At 35.1% G+C, this 17,442-nt stretch overlaps 1 protein-coding gene across 7 annotated transcripts in view; it reads right to left on the bottom strand.

Annotated features, from left to right (window-relative positions):
* The window catches only part of SGCE (sarcoglycan epsilon), a 68,389-nt gene that overhangs the window by 9,539 nt on the left and 41,408 nt on the right, over positions 1–17,442 (bottom strand). For 4 of the 7 annotated variants that reach the window (XM_072784122.1, XM_072784124.1, XM_072784125.1 and 1 more), the window contains 4 exons: positions 8,371–8,533; positions 5,583–5,794; positions 4,626–4,652; positions 3,707–3,895 (listed from right to left, as the gene is read on the bottom strand). In XM_072784122.1, the coding sequence (XP_072640223.1) occupies positions 3,707–3,895; positions 4,626–4,652; positions 5,583–5,794; positions 8,371–8,533 (591 nt within the window). Of the gene's footprint in view, positions 1–3,702; positions 3,896–4,625; positions 4,653–5,582; positions 5,795–8,370; positions 8,534–17,442 lie in introns of those variants that run through there. The other 3 variants (XM_072784123.1, XM_072784126.1, XM_072784127.1) reach the window with 2 other exon arrangements.

Raw genomic sequence — 17,442 nt, 5'->3', positions numbered from 1 at the left:
AAACTGGGTGAGGGATCTCTGGAAACTCTCTGTGTTATCTTTACAACGTTCTGAACCTTGAAAATCATTCCAAAATAAAACAGTTATTAACAAATACATTAGCAAAGATCAAGCTAAACTGACCCTACATTTCTATATTATGTGATTGTTTTAACAGCCTTTGATACTCTCTTTACCCTGGAATGTAGAAATGAAATACAAAATGAAATCGTCCTTTCTGAGCTTGCTCCAACTCCTACTCTCTCCAGCTTCCCTTGCCACTACCTGCTCCATCCCTTGCCTGTAAACTGGATCAGAGATCCTTCTGAGTTCAATGATACATTATCTTTGACTTAAATCAAGATAGGCAAATAATCTAATCTCAGCTTTAACCTAATTTAGCTTTATCTCTTATCCAAGTCTCAATTTTATCATCTGCAAATGATCAGACATTTCTTTTACTGTCTACTGCATGGTACCAGCGTGTAGTCCTGTGAAGCACTGTACCAAAAAAGAAAATATTACTGTGAAACTGACAAATAATGGTGGCAGCCCCTTGTCATAGAACTGTTATGAGTTCTCTACCTGGCGTTGTTATAAGTTTCTCTAGACCTTCTAGACTGACTTCTTTAAAAGACCCAGGCTAATTTCCACACAGCTCTTAAGGAAAGCTTTGAATGTTCTTGAGTCTCACTTAGAAACCAAAGTCCACTTTCAGCCTTATGCCTGAATGTCCTTATGCCTGAATATTTCTAGTGTCAAGTCTGAAGAATAAACATGAAATCCTATAGCTAGCCAAATTATATATGAATGACAAAATCTGTAAGGTTAGGATGAATATGGGAAGATGAAATGTGTGCCCTTTTAGGAAGGGTTAATTAACAAACACCAGGCAGCATTCGCCAAGCATGGACTTGGTTATCAAGTACTGTAATGCCTCATCAAATAGAGTATCTCATTTTAATGTGGAGAATTCAATTCAATCCAAATGACCAAAATACATATGCATGCACTTGGTGCTGAAATAAAACTTTAAAAAACAGGGCCATGCTTTTAAGGTAAGAGTAAAAGATGAATTTGCGTAAAGGACAGCTGTGACGAACCTGATACAATGAATCTCCCTATTATCTGGCATGTTGGAAAATGAGGTTAATCACATATTCTGGCTTATAGGGAGTTACCATAGAGACAGTGCACATATTATCCATTTCCAAGAATAAAAGAAAGATAATATACACTCAACACTGAAACTACACCGAATGTAATTTAATTTCCCTCTGATGAGTCAGACGTACTTGACGAACTCGCAGTGCCTCAGAATAATCATTGTGCACATCATCAATTATCTATCTACCCTATTTATATAGAAGTGCTAGTTAATGGAGTTTTTCCATTAGCAGAAATCTGAATAATGTGAAGGTTTTCTGGACTTAAAAATACATATGTGGTCAAATTGTCACAAGTTCAATAGAATAACCTATTGCATTTGCAAATAGAGAGATCTGATCAACATAATGACAGTTGATGGGGTGATGGAAGGACCAGGAAGATGTATTTCATTGCAAACTAGATAGAAAATTTTGTTGTGTTTATAATAGGGGTAGAAACACTGCAAAACTCTAACCACAGAAAATCAAAATAATTTTTAAGGAGCTACTTATTCTCAACATGATATGGTCAGAAAGCATCTCTAAATGACATAGCTTTTCTCTCTTCCTTCAACTTCCCTAGCAACAGAGTTTTACGGATTTACAAAGATATTTAAGCTCCCCTACTCATTATAATGACTATTTCTCTATTCCAAAATTTGATAGCATTGTTATTTTGTCAACAAAAGCATTTCTTGGACTGTGTTCTTTGAAGGGTTACCTCTTCTGGCCTATTTCCATAGATTCATGAAGCATCTCAATACACTCAAGGCCTCTGAGAACTCTTGTAGTTTTAAAACAAACAAAAAAAAAACTGTTTCTCAAGTGTATTTGACAATTTCGCTTTTGAGAATATATATCAACATTTGAAGGATATATACCCATATTTCACTAGCACTCTTGGGTAGCCTTAAAAAAATTTAAAAATTCTTTCCATTTGGAAATGAATGATAAGGCTGTTCATATTTTCATCTAAAAAAAGCATGAGAGATTGTTAAATCATGAGCTACTATAATATTCTTGAAATATACTAATTTTTTTCATCTGTATCTAATACTGGTGAAGTGAGTTTTTTAGGATGTCCCACTAACTATCAGAGAACAAAGAAATCTATCCTTTCCATTGTATAAAACTAAATTTTGTGTGACTTCAATATTCATATCCCTGGGCTGCCTGGGTGGCTCAGTGGTTGAGCAGTTGCCTTTGGCACAGGTTGTGATCCTGGGGTCCTGGGATCGAGTCCTGTATCAGGTTCACCGAAGGGTGCCTGCCTCTCCCCCAGCCTATGTCTCTGCCTCTCTCAGTGTGTTTCTCATGAATAAATAAATAAAATCTTAAAAAAAAAAATTCACATCCTTGATCAAATGTTTCCAAAACTCAAAATTTTAAATGTATGCAATTTTCTCCACTGTCAATCAGACTTCAATTACTTATACATACATGCCTACATAAACACATATCTTAGCCTATTCAACAGTAAGCAAATAACGTTAGAAAAGTTTAATACAATATTTTCAGATTTCTTAAGTATTTTGAACAAATTTATTGAGTCTATCTATACTATTCATATTAATTACTGTTTAATCTCCAAATTACTACATACATTTTGCATGGTTACAAAATAAGCACTCACAATGGGAAAATTTTACATCCAGTATGATACCCAGAGAAATCTTTAATCAGTAAGAGGTTATTATATTATACCCTTTATGTGGTGAGGGTGGGGTGAGGTAGATTTTTCTCTATATCCATCATATTTACAAAAGTAAAGTGAAAAAGAGGAGGATCTCAAAAACAAATATGTGACTTCCTTGGGAAACTAAATTTATCCCATTTTAACATAACATTTGATTAAAAGAAGAAAAAATAAAGAGCCATGTTCTAAAAAATAAATGACAATTTTACCTACAATTCTTTTATATCAAAATTGAGCTTATAGGCATATAATGTGGGTTCTCAAAGAGCAACTGGGCAAATTCCTCAACCCTTTGGCCCCCATAGGTAGGCTTCTTCCAGACTTTCTGATCATAGTCCTTCCAATATTACAAAGGTTGGCACTAATAAATTGTATTTATAGTCAAAATTGGAACTACTCATTTTGATATATAAGCAGATCACAAAAAATAACATAAAAACCTTTCATCCTAAGGCACAAAAATTAGATTAAATAAGATGTGTGGTAATAACATTAAAAAAATAGGTTAAAAGAACCAAATAATTCCAATAATAGCTCTAAAAAAGAATCAATTTGTTATGGTTTAGGATATGCTTCTCTTTTTCACAATTAACTCATCTTTGAGAACACATGTTAGTTTATTAGCAGTGTCAATATCTTAAATATTAAGGTGAATATCATCTTGTTTCAATTAGCGAAGAAAAAAAAAATGCATTTCCTGAAAGTAATCCTTTATGTTTGGGTCAGCACCACCAGGTTGAGATCTACCCTGTCAATGTCCTTTTGGTATTTTCTCTTAGAGTTGTCAACAAACAAAAGCAATAATGAAAAGGTCTAGTCTTTATGGAAATTAAGTAGATATATTCATGCATATTAATAATGACAGGACCACATGGAAACTTACTGCTGTGTTTGCATCAGTGGCATATTCGTGCTCTCATAACTGTCCGTGTGCAGAGGAGGTATGATCTCCCCAGTTACGGGGTGAAACACAGGGAGCGTTGACAAAGGCCATGCTATCTCTCTATTCTTGGACATGTCACGGAGTTCTTTGGTAGATTTCTGAATAGCACTATGATGAACCAGCTGGATGCTAGATGGAAAAGAAATAAAACAACATATATTTAAAATCAAATATTAGCCCAGTGGGTCATCAAATTTTAAAAAGTTATAATTTTTTTTCCTGTTTAAAATTAAGACATCATTCCACTTTGAGCACTCTACAAGTTATCTCTGAAAAAGATATATTTCACATGCTTTTAACACATCAAAACTGAACATCGTAAACCAATTTTTAAATAAGTGTGTCTTGCATGAAACTAAGCTATAAAGCATTGTGTTAATATTTCAGCCCTAAGAAACAAACTAGTATTCTATTTAATTTCTACAATTAAGATTAAACTACCATAGCTTTTACATTGTTGCTTCTGATGGGGCATTTATAAATACTCACAGAAGTTTCATTTTATGGTAGGTTATTACTGTAGATTCAGGAAAACGTGTATGAAAGGTCTTTTCATCTGTTCTCTGGTTTATAGAAATGCAGATTGGGAAATCACATCATATAAATGGCAAGTTAATATTCTGAATCTGAAATTTTAGGTTTAATTTTTATCTATGTAATCTTATTTTCAAACCCTTTTTATTTTTAGTCTCTATCCCTCCTAAACATCTATTTAGAAAGCAGCTTTCACATTTATGAAATAAACTATGAAAGATGATGAATGACAAAGTAAAAGCATGACACACATGTATGCAGCATGATAAGCAACTGAGAAGTGAAAAAACATGATAAAGAAAATAACAGGAAAGAAGACACTTACTCTGGTGTTTGCATGTTTCTCTTTTCCCTAGAAACAAAACAAAATTTATGAATTAAATAATAGCATTGATATTTGAAACATTAAGACTATATGCTCATGGGATCTTGCATGATGTGGAAATGCTGACATTGTTACTATTAAATGCAACCAGGCAGCATTTGCCACCAGGTTTATGACATTACTTGGATGAGTACACATACAGAGATGGAATACTGATGAGAAACACACAGAAAAATGGAAAAAAAAATGGAGATTAAGAATCAAGCTCTTGGAAATAAATTCTATGACATAATGAAATCAAGCTACATGTAAAAATGAAAGAATCTGTTACTTGCTGCTTTATTAATTATTTATCCTTTGCTTTGTTGCTCTGACTTCCAGATAATCTTGGGAGATTATTTTAATTGACATAGATGTCCTGAAAGTGCTAACTATTCCTGAAGTGAACACTCATTACTCAAATTATACTCATGTCATTAATTTACTCCTAGGTTTATATGTATATATACATATCTTTTAAACATTTAGATTATGTCACCCGTTTGACAGAACAATTTTGAGAAGAATTCTGACCACCACTTCTGATCAAACTAAGACTATTTATTTATTTAAAGTGCAATTACCATATCAATAGATTCCATAGCCTCTGCACAAAATGGCTTATATAACCAAGAGAGCTAGCCTCTGTTATTCTTGGGGCTGTTTTGCCAGCATGAATTTACATCTAGCCTTAATAATTGTTGAATAAAGTAATTATATCTCTAATTTGATTTACTAGACTCAAAACTATTTTAATTCATTTTAAAGGAATAAAGTACTGTAGTTTGACTTGAACACAATTTCAATTAATTTATAAAGTATTTTATGAACCAAATGAAACTTGGCTTTTAATGGAATCTTATATGTTGTTATCCTAGTAGGCTTGATAATTTTTTATTAGTGTTTTAAAGTACTCACACTCCTTCCCGTCGGCAGCACATGATATAAGCAAGTATTAGAAAAAGGACCAGTGCTACTGCCGAGGGCACAGCCAGTGTAATTAGGAAATCCGTGTAATAGTCTCTGCTTTTCAAAGAATCAGAAGGGGGTTTGTACTCTCCACCATCAGGTAAGATCCCCTCTCCTCGAATCACTTCCTGATAGGTGGACACTTGCTTTGTTTTATCGACCTGATACAAAAGAAGACAATTATACATCAAATTAATAGCTGCAAACATTACGAGAGTTTAAGACCCAGACATACCAAAACTTTCTTTGACACATTTTTAACAAGGAATCTTTTCTAATTACGTTATCATCTTGAACTTGCAATTGTTTATGGGAGCTAGGAAGAAGTAACGAACAAAAATAACAGATTAAAGGGTTTATGTTGGCCTACTTTCTATGGCCTTTCCACAACATACGGACATATGTACATGAATTCATACATAATAAAGGTATGTGTCTGTGGGGGCTCTTCGCAGTTCCTTCTTTGAAGCAGAAGACTTTCATACTACTATGTACCTTTCTTGTTTCCTAGGGACCAACTTCTAGTGCAGATGCTAACAAACCATGAACTGGCTGACAACCAGGTATGTGGGTGTGGTTTCTAAGGTTAGTGAAAGAGAAAAGAAAAATAACATGAGAGATAATTTCTAAATGATTATAACCTTGATCTTCCTTTGATCAAGCTGACAGAATTTTGAGGAAAGACAGCCTAAGGAACATGTAACTCATCCAACACTAGAGTTTTACTAAATTCTATTCCAGAATCAAAAAAATGTGCATTTGCACTATATCCATTTACCTCCACATTCATTGAACTGCTTTCACTGAGTGGCATTTAATTATGTTGCAGTTTTTATTGAAGGATGGTATAAAAATAGCCATGTGAAACTTCTCACTACATTTGCCCCCCCTTTACCCTCCCGCCAAAATACACTGGGGAGAATGATTTGTGGCATTTCTCAATATATTCTCCAGAAAACAAAACAAAACAAAACAAAACAAAACACTTGAAGAATTTTGTCAAGACTACAGTGCTAGTAAAATCTTTACTTTCTGCCAAGGAATTGATGGTCTGCTTCCTTTAAAAAGGAGAACTGAGTAACTGATGAATTTCCTCTTTTGATCATGGACCTATTAGGAAGCTTGTTGTCAACCTTGGGCCTATTTTTTTTTTTAAGTTCAGGTCCTGATCTTCTATTTCTTTTGTATTTTATTTATTACATTTATTGTTTTGACTATTTCATTTAAGCCCCCTGACATCTTCTGTGGTAAGATGTGACACGTAAGTAAATACACGTAAAATAAAAAATGAAAATCCCCATCTTTCCATTTACAAAATCTCACCACAGAAACTAAAAACTTCAAAACATACGTCAATTTTTAAAACTTTAGAAATGAGGTAATATTCCTAAACATCAACAACTTTTAGCACAAACACAAGTAAAATGGCATTGTTAGGGCCCACTGTTTACTGCCTCTGGTTACAGGTACCTACTCAAGTTATGATTGCAGCCACTCAGTCTTTGGCATCCTTGTACGATTACCACCATGACTGAAATATTAAGCTTTGCAAATTCAACATTTATGTATAACACACGTAAACCATAGCAGCTTAATAATTTTACTTGATTTAAGAAGACAAAGAAAGAAAATTATTTTCCTAAGACACAGTCCCATAAAAAGGAAAGTCTAGGGCCAAGGGTCACAGGTGCTGAGTGCTGCGACGTGAATACTATGTTCTTCTGTACTGCAGCCGGGAAAGTTGCCTGCAGTTGGTTCTCTAAGACATGAAATGACAGTTGTGTTTATGTGTCAATAACTTTGTTCAAATGTCAACTTTAAACTTAGATCTAATTCACTCACCACCAATCATCAAGAGGTGACAGAAGCTAAATCTAAAGGTCACTAAAAAGTAAAACAACTTACCGATCTTCCAGAAAGCAAGATCAAAAAATAATATAATTTTTTTTAAATTTTTATTTATTTATGATAGTCACAGAGAGAGAGAGAGAGGCAGAGACATAGGCAGAGGGAGAGGCAGGCTCCATGTACCGGGAGCCCGACGTGGGATTCGATCCCGGGTCTCCAGGATTGCGCCCTGGGCCAAAGGCAGGCGCTAAACCGCTGCGCCACCCAGGGATCCCAAAAAATAATATAAATTTTATAGATGAAGCCTTACCTACATTTTCTTAAGTCTTTTAGCATCCTAATTACAAAGGATATTTAGAAAGAAATATTTAATATTTATGGGGCCCTGGGTAAGATTCTAATTTTGCTCACTGGAATTTTTTTTTATTCCTTGAACTTTCCCTACAATTTGAATTTTTAGGACACTGACCCGTAGCACCATATTGCTTTATTTTCAGATTTATTATTGTACCCCAGTCTCTCCTTCCAAAGTGGGTGATGGCAGCATATCTGAGACTTTCTCCATATGTCACACTGATTCCATAATCTATCTTGGCTTAGCAGCCACCTGGATGTCCGGGGGTGGGGGGTCATTTGGACCACCTGCCAAGCTAATGCAGCCCCAGCAACTGATCAAGGGTAGACTGAGGACAAAAGTGGAGATACTCTTTTCTAAATGGATGCACTGTCAACAAGCTTGCCAAATCCTTAAAGTCAAGGGAAGTCCATAGCGTTAACAAAGTAAACCCAGGATTTGTTCCTTAAAGCAATTCAGGTTTTAGTCAAATGTTCTCTCCAGCCACATCACTTCTAAGTACATTCACAAAAACACAGTAAAATAAAAACTCACCAATGAGATTTTGCACCAGTCAATGTAAAATTGAGTACGAAATTTTTTATCACATGTTATCACAGGCTCCATTTCTTGACTGCATCTCAATTGATTCTGTGGATTTTCAACTTCTCGTAAACAAGAAGAAAACGGTACATCGGCACCAACCATGACATAAACGCTGCAAAAATGTGAAACTCTCAGGTTATCCTTTGAGAAAATTGGAAACACTGAAAAACAATCTACCCTGAAAGCAGGATTTATCCTTTTGAATTGAGGGATTATCTAGAATCATCCCTAAGGTAGGGGCCTGGGCTTTAAAAGCAGTGATTCATGGAGGAGCTGCCTTCCATTCTTTCCTTTATTTAACCAATATTTACTGAGTGCTTTGGTGTTCCAGACACTCTCCTGATTCTATGTTAATTTCTAAAAATTTTTTTTTCACTCAATTTATTTTAATTCAAAGTAAGCATGTGTCTGACATACTGTGATTACTATGTTTAGTAGATTGTTTACATTTAAAAATTACTCTTAAAGTAAATTATTTAGAAATAACACTATCACCAAACTAATAAATAATTGCAGGTAATAAATCTCACTTGATCTCATTTTAATAAGATTGTGAAATTACAACTCTGGAGGTATGGAGCTTTAGGCACTTAGCTATTTTACCCAAGTTTCTACTGCACAGACCCCTACTGTTAGGTCTCCTACAAGGTCTCTCACTCTTTTATTCAAGAAGTTAATCCAAGAGAAAAACTATTACTTGGTAAGCACAAATTAGGCAAGCAAAATTTATTTTCTTGGTGTATACCTTAGTAATTAGGGGGAAAGAACACTACTTAATTAGTCAATGAGAGTTTCACACACACAAAAAAAGAGAAGATAGTGATAATAGCATTTAAATAATCTTGAAGCAGCTCAAGAAAAGGGAATCTCATAGGTTTTTCAAAAGAGAGAAAACTAGGAATCACTCTAAATAAATATTTCTTTTCCTAATGACAATGTTATAGCTACTTATAAAATGAAATAAACCCATCAAAATTCCAGCTCTCTCTTTGTAGAAACTGACAAGCTTATCCTAAAATTTATGGAAATTCAAGGATCGTAAAATAACTGCAAAAAATTCTTGAAAAAGAAAAAGTTGGAAGACTCACAATTGCTGGTTTTAAAACTTACAAAGCAACAGTAATCAAATCAATCAGCAATAGTAATCCAGCATAAGGACAGACATGTAGACCAATGAATAAAATTCAAATCTAGGAATAAACTCTTACATTTGGTAAACAAGTGCCAAGATAATTCAATGGAGGAAAGAACAGTTTTTATAACAAATGGTACTGGCACAGTCAGGTATCCACATGCAAAAGAATAAAGCTGGATCCCTACCCCATATCATATAAGAAAATTCACTTAAAATAGAGCAGTGACTTAAATGGAAGACCTAAAACTATTAAACTCTGAGGAAAAAAAGGAATACATTTGCATGACCTTGTATTAGGCAGTGGTTTCTTAGATATGACACCAAAAGTTCCAGCAAGAACAGAACAAACTAGATAAGTTGGACTTTATCAAAATTAAAAATAGTGTGCTCCAAAGGTCACCATCAAGAAAGTGAAAAGGCAACCCATGAAATGAGAGAAATTAGCTGCAAATCATGTATCTAATAAGAGAATTATATCTACAATATATAAGGGACTCTTAAACTCAAAAATGAAAAGACAAATAATCCAATTTAAAAACGGAAAGGGCTCTGAATAGACATTTCTCCAAAGAAGTATACAAACATCCAATAAGTGCATGAAATGCCTTGAAATGTCCAAGATCATTAGCCCTCAGCACAAGAGAAATCGAAACTACCATCAAAACCATTGTTTCACCTCCACAGGATGGCTATAATAAAAAATACAGACAATAAGAAGTGCCGGTGAGGATGTGGAGAAATTGGAACTTTCCTACTCTACTGGTGACAATGCAAAATGGTACAACTGCTTTGGAAAGCAGTCTAGAAGTTCCTCAAAAGGTTGAATACAGAGTTACCATATGAACCAGCAGTGCCATTCCTAAGTATATACCCTAAGAGAAATGAAAACATGTCTGTACGAAGACTTATCCGTGAATGTTCATAGCAACATTATTCACAGTAGTCAAAAAGCAGACACAGTCTAAATGCTCACTGATGAGTGAATAAAAGGTGGAATATCCATACAATCGAATATCACTCAACCATAAAAAGAAATGAACTACTAATACATGCTACAATATGAATGAATCCTGAAAACAATATTGTGGAAAAGTGGAAGCCAGTCACAAAAGACCACATACTGTGTGATTCCACTCATAAGAAATGCCCAGAGTAGGCAAATGTATAAAGATAGCAGGTAAACAGTGGTTGCCTAGGGCTGGGGGTGGTGACGGTACATGGCTGCCAATGGGTATGGGACGAAGGTGCTGGGATGATGAAAATGTTCTAAAATTGATGGTGGTAACGATTGCACCATTTTATGAAAAAGCTAAAATCCATTGAGTTATATATTTTAAGTAGGAGAATTGTATAGTATGAATTACATCTCAATAAAGCTGCTATTTTCAAAAATAAAATGAAAGTGCAGCACAAAAATTAAAAGCCATGTCAATGTAAGTATGAACTCACACTCTGAGTTGACAACTATGTGCCAGAGTTTAATTACACAAACTGATTTGGTTGTTTTTTATGTCAAATATATATTTGGACTTAAGATTCATTTGAAGGAAATTTTTTTTTTCAAAAACCAGGATGCTTTTGGGAGACAAATAAAATGTAATAGGCTAAAACTAAAGATGAAAATAAAAATAAAAATTCTGAACAAAAGTATGTATGAGGAACTATTGGTATTTAGATGATCAGCGAATATAAATATATTTCATTTAAAACAAGTTCTTACTTGTAAGCTTCACATAAAGCCAATTTCTACTTCCTTATTAACTGCCTAACCAAGACCATATATCTCCTTAATAATTGTGACATATAAATACAGAAATGAGTATTTTTTACAACTGCTAACTTGCTTTAATGTGACATTGATTTGCATTTATAATTAGTAAGATTTTAAATTAATTCACTTCAAGTTAAGGTAAATGGGCATACGAGTTTTTGGTGCTTTGAACAGTTTTTATTTTTTTTTCCTCAAATTATAAAAGCAATATAAAAACATTACATTAAACCTGGGATATAGAAACAAGAATTAATTTATATTACTAACAGAACTACTTCCATTTTCCAATGTACCTTGTAAAATGTTTTTCAAATGCATATATTTTTAACCTAATTGCAATCATCTCTAAAATATAATTTTATACCCTGCCTTTTCCCTTAATGCGTCATAAGCATTTTCCATATTTTGCAGTCTTCATAATTATAGATTTATGGCAATATAATTTTTTAAGTGCACATGATTTATTCAACAATTACTTCAGAGTCGGACATGTAAGTTGCTTCCAATTTTTTTGATGTTATAAATAATATTGCAAAGACTATCTCTCTGCATATTTTTTAATGTTACTATCTTTAAAGAGATGCCTAGAAGTAGAAACATTTTTATGACAGTTGACACATACTGCCAAATTACTTTCATCTCTACTTGGATGATCCATAGGCTTCACAAACTTAATATGTTCCGAACTGAGCTCATTGTCACCCCACCCCACCTCCACCTGTTTCTCCTTTTCCATGTTCTTCTCTCCCAATGATTGGCATGGCCAGATGCTCAAGTACCATCATCTTTGACTCCTGTCCTTCTTTCCACATATTCAATCTATCAGCAGTCTCTGACATTTACCCCGAAAGAACTCTCACATGCACCTGTCCACTATGTTCCATCTCCCTGTTACATCCTAGTTCTGATCACCATTGCTTTCCAATGTGAAGCCAACAGCCCCTTTTAAAGGTCCTTCTTGAACCAGTCTTTCTCACTGTCTTCAGGGAGCCTATGTGCAGAACAAGTGAATGAATAAAAAGCATTATACCAGTTTTAAAACACAAGCCATTGTATATTCGAAAGTTGCTAAAAGAGTAGATCTTAGAGTTTTTATAACAATAAAAATATCTGTAACTACACGAGGTGATAGATGTTAAACTTATTCTGGTAATCGTTTTGCAATATATACATATGTGAAATCACCTTAAACTCGTACAATGCCATATATCAACTATATTTCAAGAATACTGGGAAAATCAATGAGTTAATATATAAAATGTAAAGAGACTACAAATGTTATGCTTGAGTGAGAGAAGGAGATATTAGATTTGTCTTGTAAGTAAAAAAAAAAAAAAAAAATGTATACTCATTGTTTCTCTTGTAGAGCCAGTAAGTTTCAATGTGTTGGCTTTCAAAAGAAAAAAATAATTTTGTATGAGGCCGTGAATAATAACTCTATGTTATACACGCTAAAATTACATTTTTCATAATCTGTTTTCCTTTCAGTTAGCTTTCTGACACGAAGAAACTTAAAATTTTTATGAAGCGAAATGAAAATGATCGTTACCTTTATGACCTTAGCCACATGTTTTCAAACTTTCAAAGGTGTAAACAGATGAGATAGGAATGTGTTGCCAACTACGAGGCTCTCAACCAATGTTAACAAAACATGGTGCCTCAAACTCTTAAGAATTGATCTACACAGGCAGATTTTGTTCCTTATGAAGGAGTCTTTTCTTCCAATTTGAACAACTCAATTTGCCTTGAGGGAGAACATATTCACTGTGGCCTTTACACATACAATGTTGAAAACCAAGTAACAGGTTAAAAAGAAAAATAAGTCCAAACTCTGCCTTTTATAGCCAGATATCTGCCAGATAAATGGATCCAATGATTGCATATTTGACCTAATTGTCCAAGTAACAAATGTGTTTTATTCTTAATTTTGTGTATATAGGAAATAAAAGACAGTTTAGAAAAGAATGTGTTCACATGTTACATGTTGCCTGGGAACTCCTGAGCCCTTAGAAAATACACTATGATTCCTGCCCTCTGTCCCTCACACCACTTCTTTGTTTTGTGCATATATGCAATCAATCGGCCAAAAAGTGAGATGAAAAATAAAGAATAAGTTAAACTAAATAAAAGGTCTAATGCAGAATAAAAAAGAAAACAAAGGACACTTCCAGACTCTGGTTCTACTACTTGCTTGCCCCTCTTCATTGGAGAAGGAATAAATTATCAGAAGAGGGAACTGGCATACAAGGGTCAGACTCTTCTAGTTTTGTGTGCGAATTACATCTCAATAAAGCTGTTATTTTCACAATAAAATGAAAGTGCAGCATAAAAATTCAAAACCATGTCAGTGCAAGTATGAACTCACACCCTGAGTTCATACTTGCAGAAAAGAGGCATTTGGGTTCAGTCTACTCTTTCAACCATGTGTTATTTTCTGCAAATGTCCCTAATGCTTTGGAATAAAATCTAAACAATTTTTCCTGATATACGAGGCCTTTACATGGTCTGGTTTTTTACCTCCTTGGTAACTATCACTTCTGGATCCCTGTTCTCTAAATCCACATGAAGTAGGTTATTGAATCCACTAGGCTTTCTCCTACCTCAGGGCTTCTGCCCAAGCTGACTGACCCCTCTACCTAGAACTCCTCCTTGGTTATTTTTTGAGCAGGTTAATTTGTACTCATAGTCTAAACTCAGATCAGGCTTCACGTCTTCTATGAACCCTTTCCAGGCATGGACCTGAAGCAAAGGAGGAACACTCTCTGTGACTACCTCAATGGGGATATGTATAAGACTGTTTTTTAATTATCTGATTACTGCTTGGTCCCTAATAGACTGTGAGCACAGATATTTTTTTTTAATCGCTAGAGCACAAAGGTTAGTATACTATTCCCCAATAAAAGTACTTAATAAGTCAATCTATGTGTAGCACGTAGGATAGATTTTAGACATATAGTTACATTGATTTCATATATTGGTTTATTTTTATACTTATAAAAATGGACTTAGATGGGCTTCCAATTTTTACATTATTAAAGGCTCTTTTGAGAAGTTCCTATCATATTATCATATATCACCATCATTCCAAAAGAGTATTTGTGAGAAAATGAGTGGGAAATGTCAGAGAAGGTGACAGAACATGAGAGACTCCTAACTCTGGGAAACAAATAAGAGGTAGTGTAAGGGTAGGTGGGTGGGGGGTTGGGCGACTGGGTGACAGGCACTGAGGGGGCACCTGACGGGATGAGCACTGGGTGTTATGCTATATGTTGGCAAATTGAACTCCAATTAAAAAAATACAGAAAAAAAAAAAAACCAAAACAAAACAAAAGAGAGTATTTGCACCAAAAATGTAGGAGGCACGTTATTAAGAATAAAGGACAATCTTATAAATCACCAAACATGGGGACAAATTCAACAGAACACTACGGACGGGCCCAGGATCATGACCTTGCATCAGAGCAGTATTTGGCAGCCACTGACTCACATTCTCTTCCTCAAGTGTAATTTCTCACAGACGCCTTTATAAGGCAGAAAGCAAACAATTAATTAGAGGGAACACTTTGTGAGACTGTCTAACGAATAAACTAAGATTCTCTGTTGCTGATTGAGGCTAGATCCACATGCTTTGGTAACCAGAGGAAATAGTGGGAGGTTTGACAATCTCTTTATGAAAAGTGAGTATATTCCTTAATCCTCACACCCTATCATTCCCTTCATAGATGCCATTTACACCACATCACTTACCCCGGGTTGGCAGCTCTGCCATGCCTAGAGTGAAATATGAAACTGCTCCTCTTTCCACTAGCTTCATCCCAGGCTAAATGCATCCACAAGTCCTTAGCCTCTGGCACAGTATTAGGAGCAAAAGCAGCACAGAGGCCACACCCAGAGAGAGCACAGTTGCCCGGGGTTATGGGTCTGGCAAAGGAAAGAAAATCTTTGCAGGAGGCTCAGGCTTCCTTTGCAGCAGCTTATTTACTTTGAAGTAAATCTTTATAATTGTTTTCTGTTAGATTTAGGAGAAGTCTGAAAGCTGTCAGTGAGTCTGAAGAGGTGAACAAATGTGCATCAGGAGGGATGAGGGGCTGGGATGCTGCAGAGTAGGTTCCTGATGATTGGCATTGAACAGTGCTTTGGACTGTGGAAGGGCCATGGATTAACTCTGATGGTCTACTACCGAGAGCTTCTCTTAGTCATCCGCTCTGTATTTATCTACATACATACATCAAGTAGGGAAAAATCTGCTTTTAGCAGATTGTGCCCACCATGAGTAAAATAGGAAATAATTTCATGGAGGTTTTACTCTTTTTTTTTTTTTTTTTTTTTTTTTTTTTAATCACAGACTGGGACTTTTGTTACTGTGGAATAAGCAGAACACTTTTGTCAGGTGCTTAGTTAATATGGTGGGAGTGCATGACTATATTTTTAGGGAAAATCTTAGAAAAGAAAGGGGTGGAATTCCTTTGCTGTGTCTGACCCTAGGTTGTTTTTTGTTATTTTGGCTTTTTTTTCTTTTTACTTTTCTTTAATATTTCCTTTTAAAAAGGGATTCCTAGCTATTATTTTTCAAAAGAAAGTACAGAGGCAGAAAGTTTATTAACTAAATTAAGTGTTAGGACCAAATCAACAAAAAGAAAAGTATGGTACAAAAGTCAAGCACAGGATTTTATTTCTAAGTTTAAGGCAACACGTAAAAAAAATTATTTTTGTTACTATGGCATTAGATAACAACTAAAGAAAGTATGCAAAATCATTCCCAGGGACAATTCTTTCTTCTGGAATTATACTCAAGTATGCCCTTGTTCCATTGGTTCTCATATAGGACACTGGAGCAGTGGAGTTGGAATTGGTTACAATTTATAGAAATGCTATTTTAAAAGACTTATCATACGAATACTTTGTAAAGGTTATGGCTTAACATTAAATTAAAACTCATGGAAAGCATTTCAAGTTGGGAAGGGATCTGAGACAACAGGGTCCAAATAAATGCCATGGGACTGACTCTCTCAAATAGCTGACAGTACATGCCACCCTCTAGCAGGTGCTGGGGGATCAGCTAATGACTGAATTCTCTAACAAGTACTTGTAGGACAAAAATTCTGTTCTTAATTTAGAGTCACATGCTCAGGCCCAGCCCTAGCCTCAAAGATTCAGACTCTCTAGGGGGACGCAGAAGCCAGGAACCTATCTGTCTGTCCATCCACCCAATTTTTTTAACTGCTGTGCATGGAGTCCAGTGTGGGCTTGAATCACTACCCTGAGATCAAGACCTGAGCTGAGATGAATGGTCAGATGCTTAACCGACTGAGCCACCCAGGCGCCCCCTCTGTATTTTTTTTATTAAAACTCAACTGGCAATTCTTAGCCAAGACATGGTTGGAAAGCACTGTTTCAGGTCAGAGTCTGCTTTAGAGAGTTGTTTAGTTCAATTTAGTTGTTTCTAAAAGGACCTCTGGGGGTAGAGCCTATATTACTGATGAGGGAAGAGTGAGCCCAGAAGAAAGCCCAGCTAGGGAAAACTCTACCAGGGCCTGGTGTTTGAGTTGCTTCCTCCACCATCTTTTGGTCATTGTTTTATCACTGTAGAACATATTACTTTAAGAAACTACTGAAAAGACTTTATGCTTGGAGAATGTTTTCAGGGGAGACCCCCCGTTCATCTTTTTCCATGGTTCTTCTTTAATTACCCAGTGGGAAAGAGAATCATGAAACTCTCAAGTAAAAAAATGTAAGCTCTAAAATTATGGTTTCATATAGAAAACCAACCAACAGATAGACCGGTGATAAAGCAACTATTTTTTCTCAAGGCACTTCTATGTGTGCTTGACTGACTTCAAAACCCATTACTGTAACATACAAGCTACAATTTAATTCTGAAATTTGTAAGTTGGACTTCACAGCTCACTGCTTATCCCTTAACCCCCTTCTGCCTACGCTCATACTTCATCTATGTCTATTTGTGATCTCTTCCCTTATTTCTAACAAAGTTCTCCTTTAAAACTGCCCTTAAGTATAATTCTTATTAATCCGGGTACTCTAGTTAATTCTAGATAGCATCTATATAAAAATGTTATCATGTACATGGATAAAGGAGGAATTCGAAAGGGATATG

Source organism: Canis lupus, chromosome 18, assembly GCF_048164855.1.
Source record: "Canis lupus baileyi chromosome 18, mCanLup2.hap1, whole genome shotgun sequence".
NCBI classification, from domain to species: domain Eukaryota; kingdom Metazoa; phylum Chordata; class Mammalia; order Carnivora; family Canidae; genus Canis; species Canis lupus.
Note: the sequence above shows the minus strand (reverse complement) of the source record. Positions and strands in the feature narration are given on the sequence as shown.